The sequence below is a fragment of the Daphnia magna genome, linkage group LG4 (assembly GCF_020631705.1).
Source record: "Daphnia magna isolate NIES linkage group LG4, ASM2063170v1.1, whole genome shotgun sequence".
NCBI lineage: Eukaryota > Metazoa > Arthropoda > Branchiopoda > Diplostraca > Daphniidae > Daphnia > Daphnia magna.
The window spans coordinates 10,105,884-10,123,412 of NC_059185.1; the positions used below are offsets into that span (position 1 = coordinate 10,105,884).

Here is a 17,529-nt window from a genome sequence, read left to right on the forward strand (position 1 = left end):
CAGTGATTTTCATTCAATTTTGAATCTAAATCATGTATTTTAAGCAAAATTTGAAATTTAGCCAAATATGAAAAAGTGGGAAGGGTATAGCCTTCCTACTTTTGTCAAAATCGGCAAAAAATGACACCTCTTGAAATTCTCCAAAAATCACATGGCATAATCGAAATTGAACGCTGATTTCGATTAAGTCATTAATTATCTCGTTAAACTAGCCGTTTAAAAAATGAATGAAAACAGTTCTCTTCGTTAGCGCACCAACTTAATTTATTATTTTTTACATTTAAATAAAAAACTATAAGACCAATAGAAAAATAAACCTGATTTCCGTAATTTTCATTCCATTCTGAATCTAAATCATGTATTTTAGGCAAAATTATAAATTTGGCCCAAAATGAAAAAGTGGGAAGGGTATAGCCTGATAAGGGGGTTGGGAATATACGAGTTTTGATAGAATCCCTATCGGGAAATTAATTAATCAGGAGGAATTTTGACTAGAAATCAAGTCATATTCACTTGTAAGGTGTAGGCTAACTTAAACTTCTTCTTTAAATGTTACGCCATTCATGTCACCAGCTTTGGCATCGGGGCTTTCGGGACAACCACTGATTACCTACCCTCCCCGTCTTTTATTAATTTTTGAAAAATAATCTTTAGCTATCAAAAACTTCGAGAACCCCATCAGTTGTTTAGTGTTATTTCTAAAGCTCCATTCTCTTCCTTCCACCCATTTTCAACAATCGCAAAAGCTAAGAAAATGCTACGTACCTCAATAATGATCTTTACCTGTAAATCTCTGTCCTAAATAAAAGCTTTTCAATTGCATGCTAATGTGAAAAATATGTATTGAAAATATAGAGATTAGGACAGAAATAATAAAGGCACATACAAGTAGAAAATATTTAGAATGCAAATCTTGAATGGCGTATCACAAATTATGCATCCAGTGGAAAAAATATCGCCTTCAACAGGTAATGCACGAATAAATAACGCACTTGGAAAAGGGAAAAGGTAATAAATAGACTATTACAAAAATAAGAAAACGTGACTAGGCATTGAAAAAGTGCGTAGATAAATAGAATTTGTAAATATGCAGCTAATATAAATTAAGAATCTTATAAAGAATTCGGCTCGGAATAGATAATCAGTGTGGCGCAATAGAAAAATTGGCGAATTGTTTGCAAAAATCAACATTCCCGAACGGATCACCCGGTATTGGGGAGAAAAGATCACCGATTAGCGAAGGAAATGGCGTTGATGAAGCGACAGATGATGTTTGGACAGCTGCTGCGGCAGCGGCGGACGCGATCCTAGCCCAACAGATGGACTGTTGGCGCCACGTATGATGCCACAGAGACATGTCGACGAAACAACGCTGAATATCAGCCAGTTCTGTGCTGCCGCTGTAAAGTTCCACCAGCCAATAAATGGGTTCAACGGGCAACAGGGTAGGCAAGAAACGCTGGGCCAAGCACAGGGCAGCTGCTGCCACCGTCGACGGTGGATAATGGATCAACTCGTAATGCACGAGACTGTTTTCCAATAGCTGGTGGAATACTTCACGTACACCTCTAAGCAGCAAACAATATGAAACAAACAATTAACGCCCGTCCTTTTTGTTCTTTTCTTATGTTTTGAAAAAAAGAATTATTAGTACACACCGTATGTCAGTATTATGCTCCCGCGTGAAAGTCATGTAGTACTCGAAGAAATACGAAGCCGTAGGAGGGCATAAATGGAAACTGGGTTTGAGAATAAAACAAATTAGCTGCTAATCTCATTTCACAAATACAAAAGGAAAAAAAAAGTTATCCAACTTTAGTTTTCAAATACCCACTCGAGTTTCTTAAGTAAACAAATTTCCATGTCACGGATGAGCTGGGCCGGATAACTGTGCCCGCTTAGCCCCACCAATTCCTCCATCTCCGGTGGACTGACTTCTTCCTGTAAGTGCAAAGCAGTTGCGATTGGATTAATTTGTTTTCAAAATATTCGTTACCGAAAACTTGGAGTTTTCAAAGGTAACTATTCTACAAAAGGACTAAAAGATGTAGAACCTTCTTGGCCGCCACAAGAATAGCAGCCAATCCGAGCAGCTGCAAGCGATCGGCCGACACGACAGTGACAGCGAGAAATCGATCCACAAAATTTATGGCCAGTAGGAAAGTTTCAATGTCGTATCCAAATTGGCGATTCACTTTGCCTAACCAACTGATCAGTTCGGATCTCATGGCCGAAGTTACCTGTAAAAAAAAAGAAAAACAACATCATTTTGATATTTTTGAATTCGAATTACGTCTGAATTCGTTTCGATAAGTGCCATCTATTGACGGGAACTTACATTAGGATGGCACGAAAGGTAGTCGTTGACGCGGTATTTCGGTTGCAGGCTGTGCTTCCACTGGAACTGATCGTGCAAGTAAGGCTGGGCTAGTAGATACGACTCGTCGGGCAGCAAGTCAGCATAGAACGGATTAGTTGGACTGATAAAAAGGCCACGAGGAGACTGAGCGAGCCGGAATCTTTCCAAACCGGAAGCGGCAGCAGCAGCTGCAGCGACGGCAGCACTTACAGAAGTCGGAGAGGGTGGCGGAAATGGTTCCGTGCAGAACAAGTCAGTCAGGCTTAAACGGTGGCCAGTTGATGATGGTGGTAATGGATCTCTACATTCTTCAGCTGTCTGGTTCATCCTTCCAACCATGCACAAAATTACAACACAAATTATTCACGGTGACAATGAAGTGAAATTGTCGCGAACAACTTGCGTCCATAGAGACATAATCAAACAGAACAGGCAACCGATTCTAATCTTACCCGCGAGTCGGCTGAGCCAGAAGTCAAGACCGCGATCCGGCTCCAAATTGATGGGCGGCTCGGATCGCCTTGGTTCAGTTAAAACAGACGACAAATGATTATGAAAGAAAAACTTTGAATCCAGTTCAGCCTTCGACGCGATCGACTAATTAACACATCCAGATCCACTTCAATGAGAGTCCAAAACGCTAATGAAAACAAGCGAGCTGACGGGCTGACAAACTCCACAAATGAGTAAAAGCAAAATCGAATAAATCAAGTCGACTTCCTGACACGTCGACGTGATGACAAGACTTGACGCTACCGAGATCAACGGGTCACTGACCTTTCACAGTTTATCTCCAACCTGACTTTAACTATCCACTAGGTGTAAATGGCTAAACGTGAATGCGAGAAAAGGTAGTAGGCCTACATCTCACGTAAATGAAAGGGGTAGTCGTCACCCGGGGCGTGATAGAATCACGGAAAAAGGAAAGAAAAAAAAAGAAAATCGACCCAAGTTCCCATTCAGGTCAATGAACTTTGCCTGAAGCCATCCTAATATCAGAATCGATTACCTAACAAATTTGCATTCTCATTTGAATGAATAAATGGCGAAATTTTCCAGCAATTTTACTTACAAAATGGACAAAGGCCTTTTGTATTGCCTGCCTGATTTGCAAGCAATTAACAATTGAAAAGGAAACGATTTCCATGTCGGTATGGAGTCGGTAATGTCCATTATCTCGGATGATGTCATTGACCTCATTGTCAACAAACTTTTGTCATTCTCCGTTTCGACCCCTTCCTCGCTCTTTCGTTTTTATTGCCCTACATCCTTTTTCATTTGTTTCTGTTTTTCTTTCTCTCTTCCGTCCGCCTTTAGTTTTAGGCGGCGCCAATTTTCGAACTAAAATTCGGCGCGTATATCTGCGCTTCGCAAGTCGTTCCGTGTTTTTCGTAAGTGATGATCCCGCGTTTAATGTTATACACTCTCCTGCGTGTTATAAATATGTAAAAAAAAAAAAATAAAAATCGAGACTTTGCGTGCTATCAACAAATTTCATATTCGGATTGATGATGAACTCCCAGCTTCCCCAATCGCAAAACAAACATTTCGGCGCTATCGTCCTTCATGTGTTAGATCAACTTGGACCCACTTGATGAGTTAACCACTCGTGTACTGCACACACGATTTGCCGAACCCCGCTTTCGTCGCACGCCATGGAGGCTTATTATGGATAGCCGGCTCTAAATTCTTGCTCCGCAAATGCTTAATTGGACTTAGCTACTTGGCTAGCTCGTAATTACTCGCTATCGCGGGCCTCGTATTCTTTTAGATGAAAATCATTTCAGAATTCGTCATGGGGTGTGGTCTTTGCATTGTGAGCAATGACGTCACGGCCTTGGATATTGGGCGAGGGCAGGATCGCGTTTTGCCGTTTTATTTCATTTTCCCTCCCAACTTTCAAGGCGAAAACAAAACAAAAACGCTTAGGTAATAGCAAGGTCGAAAGTTCGCTTCCATCCGCCCGTTCCCCCTGGATAGACAATTGCGTGTCGCGCTTGATTTTTAAGTGACAACTGCTCAGTTCCAGGAGGTAGAAAAAAAACCAAAAAAACAAAAAAACATAAGTAAATGAGAAAGAAGTTCAACGGGGTCGCTTTTTCAAATGGATTATCGTCAACGCGACGCAGCCACAGCGCGTCGCGGGAGCTATATAGCGAAATAATCTAACACTCAACCGAGTTAACAACAACAAGGGCGTGTTATAGGGCGCTTGAAAGCCAGTTACCGAGCCACGGAGCCAACAGTCATCCAGTCAACCGGGTGTGGTAAAAAAAAAAAAAAAAAAAAAAGAAAAACGACTTAAAAAGACACAGGGTGGAGATGGCATGCAGCCCAACTCTAAATTTGTTCGCTCCAAAATTCAAAGTGTTAAAAAAAGAAACCGTCGCTTGTTGTCTTGCACGTTTTGTCTTTGTTTCGATATTTTTGTCGATTCTGTTTTTAATCTATTTTGTGTTATTGTTTTGTTTTGTTTTTTTTATTTTGCTTTTGCTTTTATTTTGACGAGCATCGAGTGAGAAGTCGGGGGATTCTGTTTTCGACGGACTACTTCCATGTGCGCGTCTCTCTCTCTTTCTTTCTTTTTCCAGGATTTCTATTCTCAGTCTTGTCCGGAGGCGTGAGCCATAGATTCCATCTGCCTTCCGCGCGGGAATTTCGAGATATATGGTCGTGAAATGGGAGGCAAATCCAACGAAGGCATAAGGTCGAAAGAAGACAAATTGGCTCGGGAAAAAAATTCGAAGCACATTATTAACTTCACGGCGTTATAGTCACTAAGAAATTAAACGCAGTTCCACAACTTAGCCGGATGAAAACAAAAACAAAACAAAACAAAAATCCCAATTGCAATCAATTTTGTTCCTCTTTTCTTTTCTTTTTTTTTTCTTTTTTTCCTATAACAGTGACTGATGGAGATTGAGGTCAAACCAGGTTTTTCGGCGCGTTATTTAAACTGTTGGTCCATCCGAAAACGAAACGAGCAGCGCAGAAGAGGAAAATGACGCAATAGCAAAAACAGTCGGAGCCATCATCACGATTTTGAACGGTTCATATACTCGTTATGAGTTTTCTTGCTCGTGTTGTTATTGTTGTTGTTATCGCAGTACTCGTCTCGCATCAGTCACGGTAGACGCGAGTGCGGATGATTGAAGGCAAATGAGCCTTTTTTCTTTTTGCCTCCGCTGGAGCCGTGGAAAATGATAGAAAACTCTTTGGCCAGCGTATGTACATACTACGGTACATACTATTTAACTTGGTCTGACGCAGTATATAGACATCGAATCGCTCTGCACATGGGACTTTTGATGTTGCTCCCGTTTGTCGTTGCTGCTGCTCTGTCCCGAATGCTCGCCCACTTTCGTGAGCCCACTGAGTGAGAGCGCGCGAAGGAGGAGCGTTTGGGAATAAGCCGAGGAAATCCAGACGACTGCCTGCTCAGTTGCTGGTGTGGTACGGAGCCGAGGTGAAGCCATTCATCGGAGCTCTGCGGTGATGAAACTGTCATCACACCATCATTGAACATTGAGATTCAAATCTTTCGATTGAGAAGACAAGAAAAAGGACAAGTCGTGTTTTTTTATTTGTTATCTGAAGTTGTTATAGTTTTCATCAGCTTGGAAGCCGAAGCGGAATTCATTCGGCCTCTTCGCCAATTAGAATGGCGATGTTGGTCATTACTAGGATGCTCGTCTTGCCCGGCATCTTAGCCTTGCTGTGCAGTCTGGTGAACGCATCCACGTCTTCTTCCCACCTTCATCATGATCAAGGTTCGTTGCTGTGCTTTTCTTTCTCGTTTTGCCGATCAATTTGAATTGTTAATCTCCACTTTGTAGTCAAGTATTAGCGATTTCTTTAACCAGATGGTGTCCCGCGTAATTGGTATTATTGAAATGCGATGTGCCCTACCTTTAGAATCAGAATAAAATTAAAGGAGACAAAGGACAAATGAGTGATTTTCGTCTATTCTTATTCTGTCTTGATTGATTGATGATAGGTTTATCGGAGAAATTATCTGAGGTGGCTAGCCGCGACGTTGTCTACCTTTCGATGAAGCAGGTCACGCCACGTCGTCGGGCTCGTCCAGCCAAAGAAACTCTGCTGGCCATCGAACCGGCTCTGTCAGACCAAAATCAACGCTTTTCGCTTCACGTCGATCGTCGCACTAAACGAGGTGTGACATTTTTTTTAAATATTCTACTATCCTGAATGACGACTCTTTTAGCTTTTACGTGGACAACCAGTTTTTGTTTTTTTGTTTTTTGTGATTTATTATTTTGGTTAAGAATTTGATTTAATTTATTTTTTGTCCTTTCTAAAAGATAATTAATAGCCATCATAATTTAGTATTCGAAAGAATAGAACCGTGGCCAGGAAAGTCTATAGTTTATGGGTTAGCGAATGGGACAAAAAAGCATAGCGCTGCGGAGCCAAGAAGCGATTTCAGCCGCGGCTGCAGGGCCAGTGAAAGGAAGAAGAAAATCTGAATATATATACATGCGACGGCAACGTCAACCTGATGCTTTTTTTTTCTTTTCTTCTATAACTAGTATATTAGTGTGACCTTATTCCCAAAATAGTCGACGCCCTCTATTCTCCAGCAGACAGCAGTAGCGACAGAAGGGCGCATCATTACGAACAAAACGAACGGCGAGAAAGAGGAGAATATAGCCAAGATGGCAACAAGTTCTACCCAGAATACCCATCGCCGTTATCTTTGTCCACATAGGCTCCCTAGAAATGAGCCACTTTTTTGAACGTATCATTCAACGTTTGCCCGAGTCGTGGGTTGGCCAAATAGAAAAACCCAGTCGCCAATGAGCAGACTGCTGAAACTCATTTGAGTCGCATGCATAATGACACAAATAAGTTTCATTCGTCAAGGGGAAAAAAAAAAATAAAAGAAGCGACAGCCGGGCAAAAGGCGAGTTGTATATAGGTAAACGCTTTCGATCCATCATGAGGAGCTTAAGTGTATGGTCGTGAAGCGCGCATTCCGTAAGCGGCCTACACGTAGGACAAATCCTACACAGCGCGTCTGTTGGTAACTGCATTACAGCTTGATTTTCTCTCCTGAGGATAAGATAGTGCTCAACAGCATAATAAAATATTTAAAAAAAAACAAAACAAAAAAATACGGACGGTCGTAAAATAGAAAAAAAAAAAAAAAGTAGAACATCTTTAAGAAAAACAAGCTCCAGATCCGAGAGTCTCTGCGAGTAACACAGCGAAAGAAAAAGATAAAAAAAGGATAGTTGGGTTGTATGCTGATTGAAACGAAGCTGCGAAGGAAAACAAAAGCATAATCCGACTGCGGACTCATAGGATCCAGCAGACATCGTTTTCAAACCGGATTATTTTTCCTTATCTTTCACATCGTATAAAATCCTTCTTTCCGTGTGTACGTGATGCATGTTTTTGTCAAACGCTATCATAAATTAAAGCCAATCGCCAAGAAACACTTTCTATCGTTAATTCTGACACCTTCCTCCCGTTTTGGTTTGTCTTCTGTCCACGAAAAAAAAAAAAAAATTAAGTTATCGTCGAGACGACGGATGCCAAAGGGACTCTCCATTCGTCCTATTTGTTGGTCGACGGACTGGAACATCGCTCCGTCATTGAGAACTTGGTGGTAGCGATTCACCAATCGCCAGTTGGTCAGAAACACGGACGTCATCGGCAGCCAATCGACGAACAGCCGAACGAGGATGGTGTCGCTACGATGGAATCCGTTGACAAGGACGAAGGACAAGATGATGAAGACGATGATGATGATGAGATCAAAGCCTACATCTACGTCGATTGTCAATCGTTGGGCATCATATCGTTGGCCGGATCTCTGAGGCACATGATCCAACAATCGCCATCTGGATCTCTCATCGCGGTAAATATCCAAACCTAAACTGACAACAATTGCAGTACCTTGTTGATCATTTTTTCTTCCATATTTGGTTTAGCTATTCATAAAATCTGTATTTTCATGAGCAGCCCGAGGTTTTTGTTTCACGAATTGCCTCTAAAAGGGTCGGTTGCGTTAGCATGGCAAGGTGAACATGCGCGTCTGTAGCGCTAAGACATTCCATTGAAAACAATCGTTAGGTCTTAAAGTATTATTGCCAGATGCGAAACGTTGCGTGTTATGCCGGATTAAAAATCATCGCATTTTCTTGGTTATGATATGGCAACCTTGCAGGGTTTTTTTGTTTTTTTATAATCGTCAGTATCGCAGATTTATGGGGCTATCAAATTGGTTTAAAACCTTGAAATGGGCACAGAGCGAACATGTTCCAGAATTATATTTCAGTTGCTATAGGCGTCGACGCTGAATCGTACGAGGATTATCTTGCGAACTGTCTGCTCGCCTATTTCAGTTCGACTTAAAAGGCAAAACTGATTTGCCTATGCAGATCAAAAAGGAAATCGTATTTTTATTTTGTTCTGTTTTGTTCCATTTTGTTTTTTTATTTGCAAGATGCGTGTCAGTATGGTGGTACGTAATTCCCAAGTAAAAAGAAATACGGAATAGATGTAGCCGCTCCCATGTAGCAAGGCAAAAATAACAACAATCCTCCAAAAACAGAAGACGGATCGACTTGCTTTTCAGTCTCGTTTTTTTTTTTTTTGTAAGAGAGAAAAGAAAAAGGCAGAGAAACAAACAAGAAGATGGAATAGTAAGAGAAACGTGAGAGCGGTTGTCGTCTATGGGCAAAGGGTGGAGAACTCGATTGGCGATCGCCTTTTGTAGAGACAGCGAGAAAAAGAGAAAAGACAGATCAAATATCGTGGGGCGTCGCCGACTTTACCTCTCTTTATTGGCTGTCATGTCAAACGGAACGCAAACATAACAGTTATCTGTGACCTCACTGACTTCAAAAGCATTTTCTATCATAAATTTCAGCTTTGCAAGCGTTTCAAAGACGTAAAAATTACTCATAGAAAATAACAAAAACAGGCCAATTGAATTGTTTCCTTTCTGATTTTGGATGTTTTCTTTTGTTTGTTTTTTGTTGTTTTGTTTTGTTTATTTAAACTTTTGATGGACGCAGTCTCGCGATCGAAGGTTCCCTGTTACGATAGACTCTGACGTACCAACCGAAAAGGTCTTAAAACGTTATGGCTGCCCAGCAATTGACGAGAAGGATATGCAAGCTGTTCAGGCCAACGAGATTTATTCTTACTCCAGACGAGGTAATATAAAGCGACACATGATTACACCTATATAGTACAGTATTATATTGAAGTTCAATTCTATACCCCGCTTTGTCAACATTCTTTTAGCCAGACGGTCCCCCCACCCCCCCATTTCTCCTTGTCCCTGCCAACTATAGAGATAATCACGATGAACGATGTGACTCATTCAAAGTCGCCTATATGGTAACTGGCAAACGACAGACAGCATTGCAACTAAATGAAAAGCTTTTTTACCTGAAAGTAGCGTCGTATTAAGTAACGCCATTTCGGCGTGTTTTTTTGTTGTTGTGAGGAATGCCAACTGCTTAAAAAAGGAAAAAAAAAGTCCTGCATTTTCTTTCTGACTTTTGATCTTAGATATCAATCCCACGTAGGGTTATCCGCGTTGGGTCATGTTGATCGTAAAGCGAATGGGAAGAACTGTAAGTAAAAATGCGTTTTGATAAGTTACAGCAACGTCGACACAACGATGCGTACACGCATTTCTTTTTCTCTTCTCTGAATCTTCCCTTTTGAATTATTAAAAAATAGTTTGACCTGTCAAGACGTAAAAAGAAAACAAAGTTATGAATAATGCAGTGAAACGACGGTATGAGCGTGACTGGTCGTTGAGTGCAGCCGGCCGCAATCACCCAGCTCCTTGTAGGGCAACACGTCACCTTGAATGGATCTATAACTTGTCCCTTTTAAATGCCCCCAACGTCCCATTGCCTAAAGATACAATGACTTTAAGGACGTTGCATTACACGCCTGACTGCCAATAAATAGCCACCACCTCCATAAAGTAGCCAAAAGTATTTCTTAAAAAAAAAAAAAGGGCTCATTAAAGCTGTTTAGTCGGATGTTTAATCCGGAATGCGCGTTTGGCTTTCTCTTTTCTTTTTTTGTGTGTGTATGGATTTATCTGACATTCTGACGCTTCTACGATTACGTCTATGCTGCTGTCTGCTGATGCTGTTGCTTGGTCGTTGTATTGGGACAGAGACTTACGGCCCTGTCCGCAACTGCGCCAACACGGTGACCGGCCAAAAGTGTCCGATTTTCAGTCAGCCGGCCATTGTTACCTCATCTACATCTTCTTCTTCCTCCTCTAGCGCGGTGAGAGGTAAGACACCAGCAGCGGAATTAAAGCTCCAATCTTTTGATCGTAAATCCAAATTTTGTTTTTTTCTGTTTGCATGCTGCATCATCAGTTCCAGCCAATTAAATATTTACGGATTGTTAGTTTAAAACAAAAACATAAACTTTAAAATAGGCTTAACTTAAATTTCTTATGAGAAAAGTACAGTGGATTTTTTTAAAGCCAGGCTACTGGACGACTTTTGCATTCATATAACAAGAAATTGAAATTAACTTTTAAATGTCTTATCAGCATTTCTACTATGCTGTCTATTCTTTATTCTTTAGTTTAGCCTCGTTTTTAAATGGGTCTCAATCTTCACCACATTCAAATTGGGATGTTTTACATGTTGGCTTTTCCTTCTAGTGTCCATTTATCGTGAAGCCTATTTTTAGTGGGATCCTTTTTTTTTTTTCATTTAAAACTAGCCTATCTGTCTGGTACTGTCTCTTTATGTCAACGGCTATACTATATAGAATTCAATTAGAGTTAGTAGCCTATTCTTTCGTTTTTACCTGTCTTTCTAGTAGATTTGATTAACTCGGGTGGGTTATTTTTCAGGTGATATTCCCGTTGTTTCTCCGGATTTGGACGACCGAGGTATAGAGTCTAATCCCGTACTTCTTAACTAACTCGTTTCTTCCAATTCTGGGACTGAAAGCATTTTTTTTTTTTTTTTTTTCGTTCGCCTTCTATTTTAAGTTTCGTAACAATTTGATTCACCTCCTGTTGTTTCGTTTCGTGATGATTTTAGACGGAGCTCTCATCAAGGTGATCAACGAGCTCATTGCTGCCATCAAAGAACTCAAAGTAGAAGTCCAGGCAAACGTGCGTTACGCAACATTTTAATTACCGTATACGATTGACGTTTGAATGTTGTTTTATTTCGTTGATTATAGAGGCAAGAAACACGTCATTTGAGGGACGCCCTAGAGAACTGCGAGATGTGCAAACCAGGTTAGTCCAACAAAGGGGGGAAAAAAAAAATCTCAGATTGACATACGCAAACAGTATTGACTCCTAATCTTTTTACAATAATACTGTACCATTATGCTTTAAAAAAAAAAAATATCGCAACAAAAAACAAAAAAGAAGTTTGTCGGCGGGAAGATTTGAAAAGTAAAGATGATTGTACAGCTTTGAAAATGCCAAAAATGCCTGTAATAATTAATTTTGAACGACTTCAATTCAAACAAATCTAAAGGACGACGCATGTCGTCCTGCATTGGAACACATTTCCTAAAGCTATGATGCAACGCGGAAAGTTACAAATAAAGCGGGATAATCGAAATGCAATGTTCCAGTCAATTAAAGTAGCCCCAAACAAAATACGAAAGAAAAAGAAAAACGAATTCATTGACATGCCACCCACGCCCTCATTTCAAATAAATCGAAAACAAAACCATTAAGCACAAAAATACAGAAATCAAAACAAAACAACACTCACATGTCCAGGCAAACCGAAGAAGGACACTTGTTCCTCCACGCCACCTCCTTGCTTCCCGGGCGTCAATTGCATGGAGACGGCCGACGGAGTTCGTTGCGGTCCGTGCCCGCGCGGCTTCATCGGAAATGGACGAACTTGCAGGCCAGGAATCACCTGCGCTGATCGACCTTGTTTCCCTGGTATTTTTTTTGTTGTGAAAGCTTTCTCAAAACATCAATTTCATCTTATACCTCCTGTAAAGTCTTGACAAGACCTTAAATCATTCTCTCTCTCTAAACTCGGATTAACAGTTTCAAATTAACCGTCATGGCCGTAGGCATAACACTTGTTTATATTAACACATCGGAAATGATATCATCCCTTTTCTAATTTCGTGTTTCGTTAGGTGTTCGCTGTACCGACACCGAGAACGGTGCCCAGTGCGGACCGTGCCCATCCGGATTCGTCGGTGACGGTCAACGCTGCCGACCGGACAACGCTTGCAAAAGCAATCCCTGCTACGCTGGTTCGATTCATTCTATACTTTGCTGCGTCTTGTTTTTCAAAACAAAAACAAAAATCCACTTACATTTAATAACGTTTACATTAAAACAAAAAAGGTGTCCCCTGCCAAAATTTGGAAGACCCTCCCTATTACCGGTGTGGAGCCTGTCCGGCTGGTACAACCGGAAACGGAACTTTCTGCAGTGACATAGACGAGGTATATGCTCATGTTCAATGTTTTGATTATCTGATTTTTCATTGATTCGGTAATGTTCTCTCTCCTGCCGTCGTCACGCTAGTGCGATTTAGCCAATCCTTGTGACCCGCGATCGCGCTGTCACAACTTAATAACGGGTTTCCGTTGCGAACCTTGCCCTCCCTGGATTCACTGGCCCTGCCGTTCAGGGCGTCGGTATCGATTACGCTCGCCTTAACCGCCAACGTTGCGTTGACATTAACGAATGCGCTGACGGGCGCAACGGTGGATGCGTGCCCAATTCACGCTGTGTCAACACTGAGGTACTCTAAACACATCGAGTGAACCCGCAACGCACAGCCTGTCTAACGTTTCAACAATTCTTATTCTGGGCCAAATAAAAAGGGATCCTTTCAATGTGGCGAATGTCTAGAAGGTTTCTTTGGCAACCAGGCAGTGGGTTGCGAGGATACGCCCGGAATGTGCCCGGATGGGACGCGCTGCGACGCCAACGCGGATTGCGAACGACCAACCGGAACGGGCCCATACCGTTGCAAGGTAAAGGACTAGAAGAAATCAAATGTAAATGGTAGTGAAATTGGTTGATTTGATTTGTTTGTTAAATTTAATTTTAGTGCAAAATCGGCTATGCTGGCAACGGTAAAGTTTGCGGACCGGATCGGGATCTCGACGGCTGGCCTGACTATGATTTGTCGTGCACCGATGACAAATGTCGCAAGGTGGAATTAAACATTGAAAAAAGGGGTGAATAACAATTGATGACGCTCGTGTGCTAAATTCGTACAGGACAATTGCGTTGACACGCCCAATTCGGGACAGGAAGACGCTGATCGCGATGGCGTCGGAGATGCTTGCGACGATGATGCCGATAACGATGGTATCCCCAACACTCCTGTAAGTACTGCTTCGATTATTTTGTTGCTTCGTTATGTGGCCCCACATTAAGAAAACATTGGTATACATACGTATACGTAGTATATCCTCTATATTATTCAAAGTGCATTTTAAATTATTCATTTATTTTCGGTTTCACACAAGTGCATATCTTATCTGTTCCAATGATTTTTTATTTTTTTCAGCGTGCCTTGGGTGGTCCGGTAAATTCCGTCTTTGTATTTTGACCCAACGAGTGTTTTGTATATGTTTTTTTAATTTTTTTTATTTACCTATTTTTTCAAATACTGTCATGGCTTTGAATCGTGTCAGAATACTGCCAGCATGATAGCTTTCGTATCCGCCCTTCTAGTCACGAAATTCCAACGGGAATTCCACCAAAGAATTCACGAAGAAGAAACATACGAGATAACATTCAAACAACAATTCAAAACAATCTTAAATAAATGCCGCCTCAGGCGCTGGTTGCGCGTAAACAATATTTTAAAAAACAAAACAAAAAAACAAAACAAATGCGAAAAAGAGCAACGTATTTCTCGGATAAACTAGCCCAGTGTCACATTCCCTCAATCGGCTTATTTGCACGACAATCATCGATGCGATGATTATGACAAACTTTTTTCATTTGTTACATTTTCATTTGTTATCGGACGAATTTCAGGACAACTGCCCGTTGGTAGCCAATCCTAGTCAATCAGATTCCGATCCGGAAGGCTCCGATAAGAAGGGCGACGCCTGTGACAATTGTCCTACCGTGGCCAATCTTGACCAGGAGGACACGGACGGCGATGGCAAGGGTGACGCCTGCGACGATGATCTCGATAACGACCGTAAGGAAATGTTAGCATTAAAGATAGTGTGACGCTTAAATCCTTATTGACTGGCATGCAGGAATTATCAATTCTCGTGACAACTGCCCCAAGACGCCCAATCCCGATCAGAAAGATTCGGACGGTGATGGCCTGGGCGACGCTTGCGACAACTGTCCCAATACACCCAATCCCAATCAGTTTGACAGTGATAGCGATTTGGTTGGCGACGTCTGCGATACAAACATCGACCGTGACAAGTAATGGCAACTATGCTTTTCTTTTCAAACTGGCCATTGTTTAGAGAAAAAATGAAAAATGTTTTAACGAAAATGATTTGTTTGTTTAAAAAAAAAATTAAAAACAGGGATGGTATCCAGGACTCGTTGGATAACTGCCCGACCATTCCAAACAGCGACCAGCGTGACGCCGATAACGACGGCCTGGGTGACGACTGCGATCCGGACGCTGATAACGATGGTATTCGTAACGAAAAGGACAACTGTCCTATTGTCTACAATCCTGATCAGCTGGATACGGATCGCAACGGAGTCGGAGACGCTTGCCAGGGCGATCAGGATGACGACGACGTGCCCGACTTTTTGGACAACTGCCCGAACAACTCCAAGATTTACGCCACGGACTTCCGCACTTATCAGACTGTCGTTCTCGATCCAGAGGGAGACTCTCAAATTGATCCCAACTGGGTTATTTACAACAAAGGTGCTGAAATTGTTCAGACGATGAACAGCGATCCCGGTCTGGCCGTCGGTTTCCATCGTTTCGGCGGCGTCGATTTCGAAGGCACATTCTTCGTTGACACTGAGATCGATGATGACTACGTCGGATTTATTTTCAGCTATCAAGATAATGCTCATTTTTACACGATCATGTGGAAGAAGAACACGCAGACCTATTGGCAGGCAACGCCTTTCCGTGCCGTTGCCGAACCGGGCATTCAACTCAAACTGGTTAAGTCTAACACAGGTCCAGGCCAGATGATGAGGAACTCGCTCTGGCATACGGGCGATACTGAGAACCAGGTAAAAAAAAAACGGGTGAAAAGAAAGTGGGAGACGTTTAATTAATCGATTGGTGACCGTGATCATCAGGTGAAATTGCTGTGGAAAGATCCACGCAACGTCGGCTGGAAGGAGAAGGTGGCATATCGGTGGTTGTTGCTCCATCGGCCCAAGATCGACCTGATCCGTCTGCGTATCTTCGAAGGCGAGAACATGGTAGCCGATTCGGGCAACGTCTTTGACTCCACCCTCAAAGGAGGTCGATTAGGTGTCTTCTGCTTCTCGCAGGAGATGATCATCTGGTCCGATTTGGTCTATCGATGCAATGGTGAGTCAAGAATAACTTTCTTGTTTTCTTTTGTTTTTCAACGATTTTCAAGTCTCACCTATAAGACTTGGCTCGCAATCCTAGCTCATTTGCATTATGACGCAGAGGAAAATATTCACGTGAACCCCCCCAACATTTACGTGGCTATCTGTTTGGATGTTTGGCATAACTCACGCGTTATGCCTCGATCTGTTGACACACCAATGGAACCTCGTGTTCTGGTTTTTTGGCAATAGATTTCTTAGGCGCTTGCTGCAAATACTAGCCGCCTAATGACTGATGGGCGTGTTGTACCTATAGTCGACGGTATGCTATATTATCAACGGCCAAGCCTGACGCATAATTGAAGTTCCAGTGTCACTAGGTTATTTCTCCGCTTGCAATGGGTTCATCAGTTAGAAAATTTTGATAAAAGTAAGACGCTAAAATTGTTGTTTTTTTTTTAAATTACAGACGCAGTGCCAGAGGCCATCTACAAGGAATTGCCGCCTCGACTGCAAAAGGAAGTACAGGTGGACCGCACCCGCGCCCCGAGTCTTTCTGCCAACTGATCAACGCCATTCAGTGAACGAAATAAGACTGAAAGTGCAGCGCATAAGCAAATATCAAGAAAACAAAACAGAAGGGAGGAAACATAATCAAACAAAAAAAAACAAAAAAAAAAAAAACAAAAAAACGCATCTTCTCTTAAGAAATTCCTCCAAGAGAACCACGAAATAAAGCCAACTTAGGAGAGAACCATTAGAGAAGAGTTGACGTTCGTTGAGAAATTACGGTTGTTGTTTCATTTTTTCTTTTATGGTTAACATTTTGTTTGTTTGTTTTCTACTTTCTTTGTTCGATTTTCTTTTTCTTCTGTTTGTTTGTAAATGGGATGACGCCCCCCAGCCGGCCATTTTTCATTTTTGGTTGAATACTTAACAACACGTACACAAAAGGAAAGAAAAAAAAATGAAGAGAAAAACAGCGACAACTAAAAAAAAAATTCACGTACAAATCGTACACGCGCACTTGGTTGTTTCTTTGTTTTTTTTTAATCACACGTGTTTTTTTTTTGTTTAATTTTTCTAATCGTCTTTACTGAATTTCGGAAATGAGAATATTTTGAAAATTGGTAGTCTCAACGACAACAAGGTGGAGGAGATGACACCAGCTTTTATGTAATAACGTGTATAACCAACATTATTTTGTCTAATCAAAGCAGCGTATTAATGTCAATGTACATCATAATCACTAGAACAACAACAAACAAAATCAACACGACAAAAATCAACCAAAATACAACACAAAAAAACCCGGGGGCAACTGCCTCTTTCACAATGCTTGCTCATTATGAATATATATGCCTGTCTATCCCGAAAACCACCAGCCCCTTCCCCCTCTGTATCATCATTCATGCATACGCTACAGTCTTGTTACAGAGGTTTAAAAATACGCTGCTGTATCGTCACACTGCCAAATAAGGTGTAACTGCAAAATGGCTTTTTTTCCGAAATATACATCAGTGCCTAATCCATCGATTGATTTGTTTTTATTTGGAACCTCAGGACTTTGTGATTTAAAAGAATATATATATTGGGTACTTGCGGGTATTCAATTTGATGTAATAACAAATGAAAATTTTTTCCATTCAGCTGAACTTGGACATCATTAAACGTT

General features: G+C 41.5%; 2 protein-coding genes across 2 annotated transcripts; one reads left to right on the forward strand and one right to left on the reverse strand.

Annotated features, from left to right (window-relative positions):
- Positions 1 to 825: 825 nt before the first annotated feature.
- On the reverse strand, positions 826 to 3,204 carry LOC116922059 (cyclin-A1). Its single transcript, XM_032928472.2, has 6 exons — positions 2,812 to 3,204; positions 2,339 to 2,687; positions 2,055 to 2,240; positions 1,835 to 1,941; positions 1,659 to 1,739; positions 826 to 1,568 (listed from the first exon to the last, which is right to left on the reverse strand). Exons 2-6 carry the CDS (start codon positions 2,684 to 2,686, stop codon positions 1,142 to 1,144), a joined length of 1,149 nt encoding a protein of 382 aa, XP_032784363.1. The 5' UTR covers position 2,687; positions 2,812 to 3,204; the 3' UTR covers positions 826 to 1,141.
- A 2,579-nt stretch (positions 3,205 to 5,783) lies between these two features.
- Positions 5,784 to 17,388, forward strand: LOC116922035 (cartilage oligomeric matrix protein). The gene is given in 22 exon segments (XM_032928423.2): positions 5,784 to 6,129; positions 6,357 to 6,533; positions 7,897 to 8,243; positions 9,406 to 9,547; positions 10,533 to 10,655; positions 11,232 to 11,270; positions 11,425 to 11,498; positions 11,570 to 11,627; positions 12,126 to 12,296; positions 12,503 to 12,622; positions 12,717 to 12,817; positions 12,900 to 12,977; positions 12,979 to 13,119; positions 13,202 to 13,354; positions 13,432 to 13,536; positions 13,604 to 13,711; positions 13,897 to 13,914; positions 14,373 to 14,541; positions 14,603 to 14,780; positions 14,888 to 15,563; positions 15,633 to 15,870; positions 16,324 to 17,388. Coding segments are annotated over 22 exon segments (3,423 nt in total). The 5' UTR covers positions 5,784 to 6,020; the 3' UTR covers positions 16,422 to 17,388.
- Positions 17,389 to 17,529: the final 141 nt, after the last annotated feature.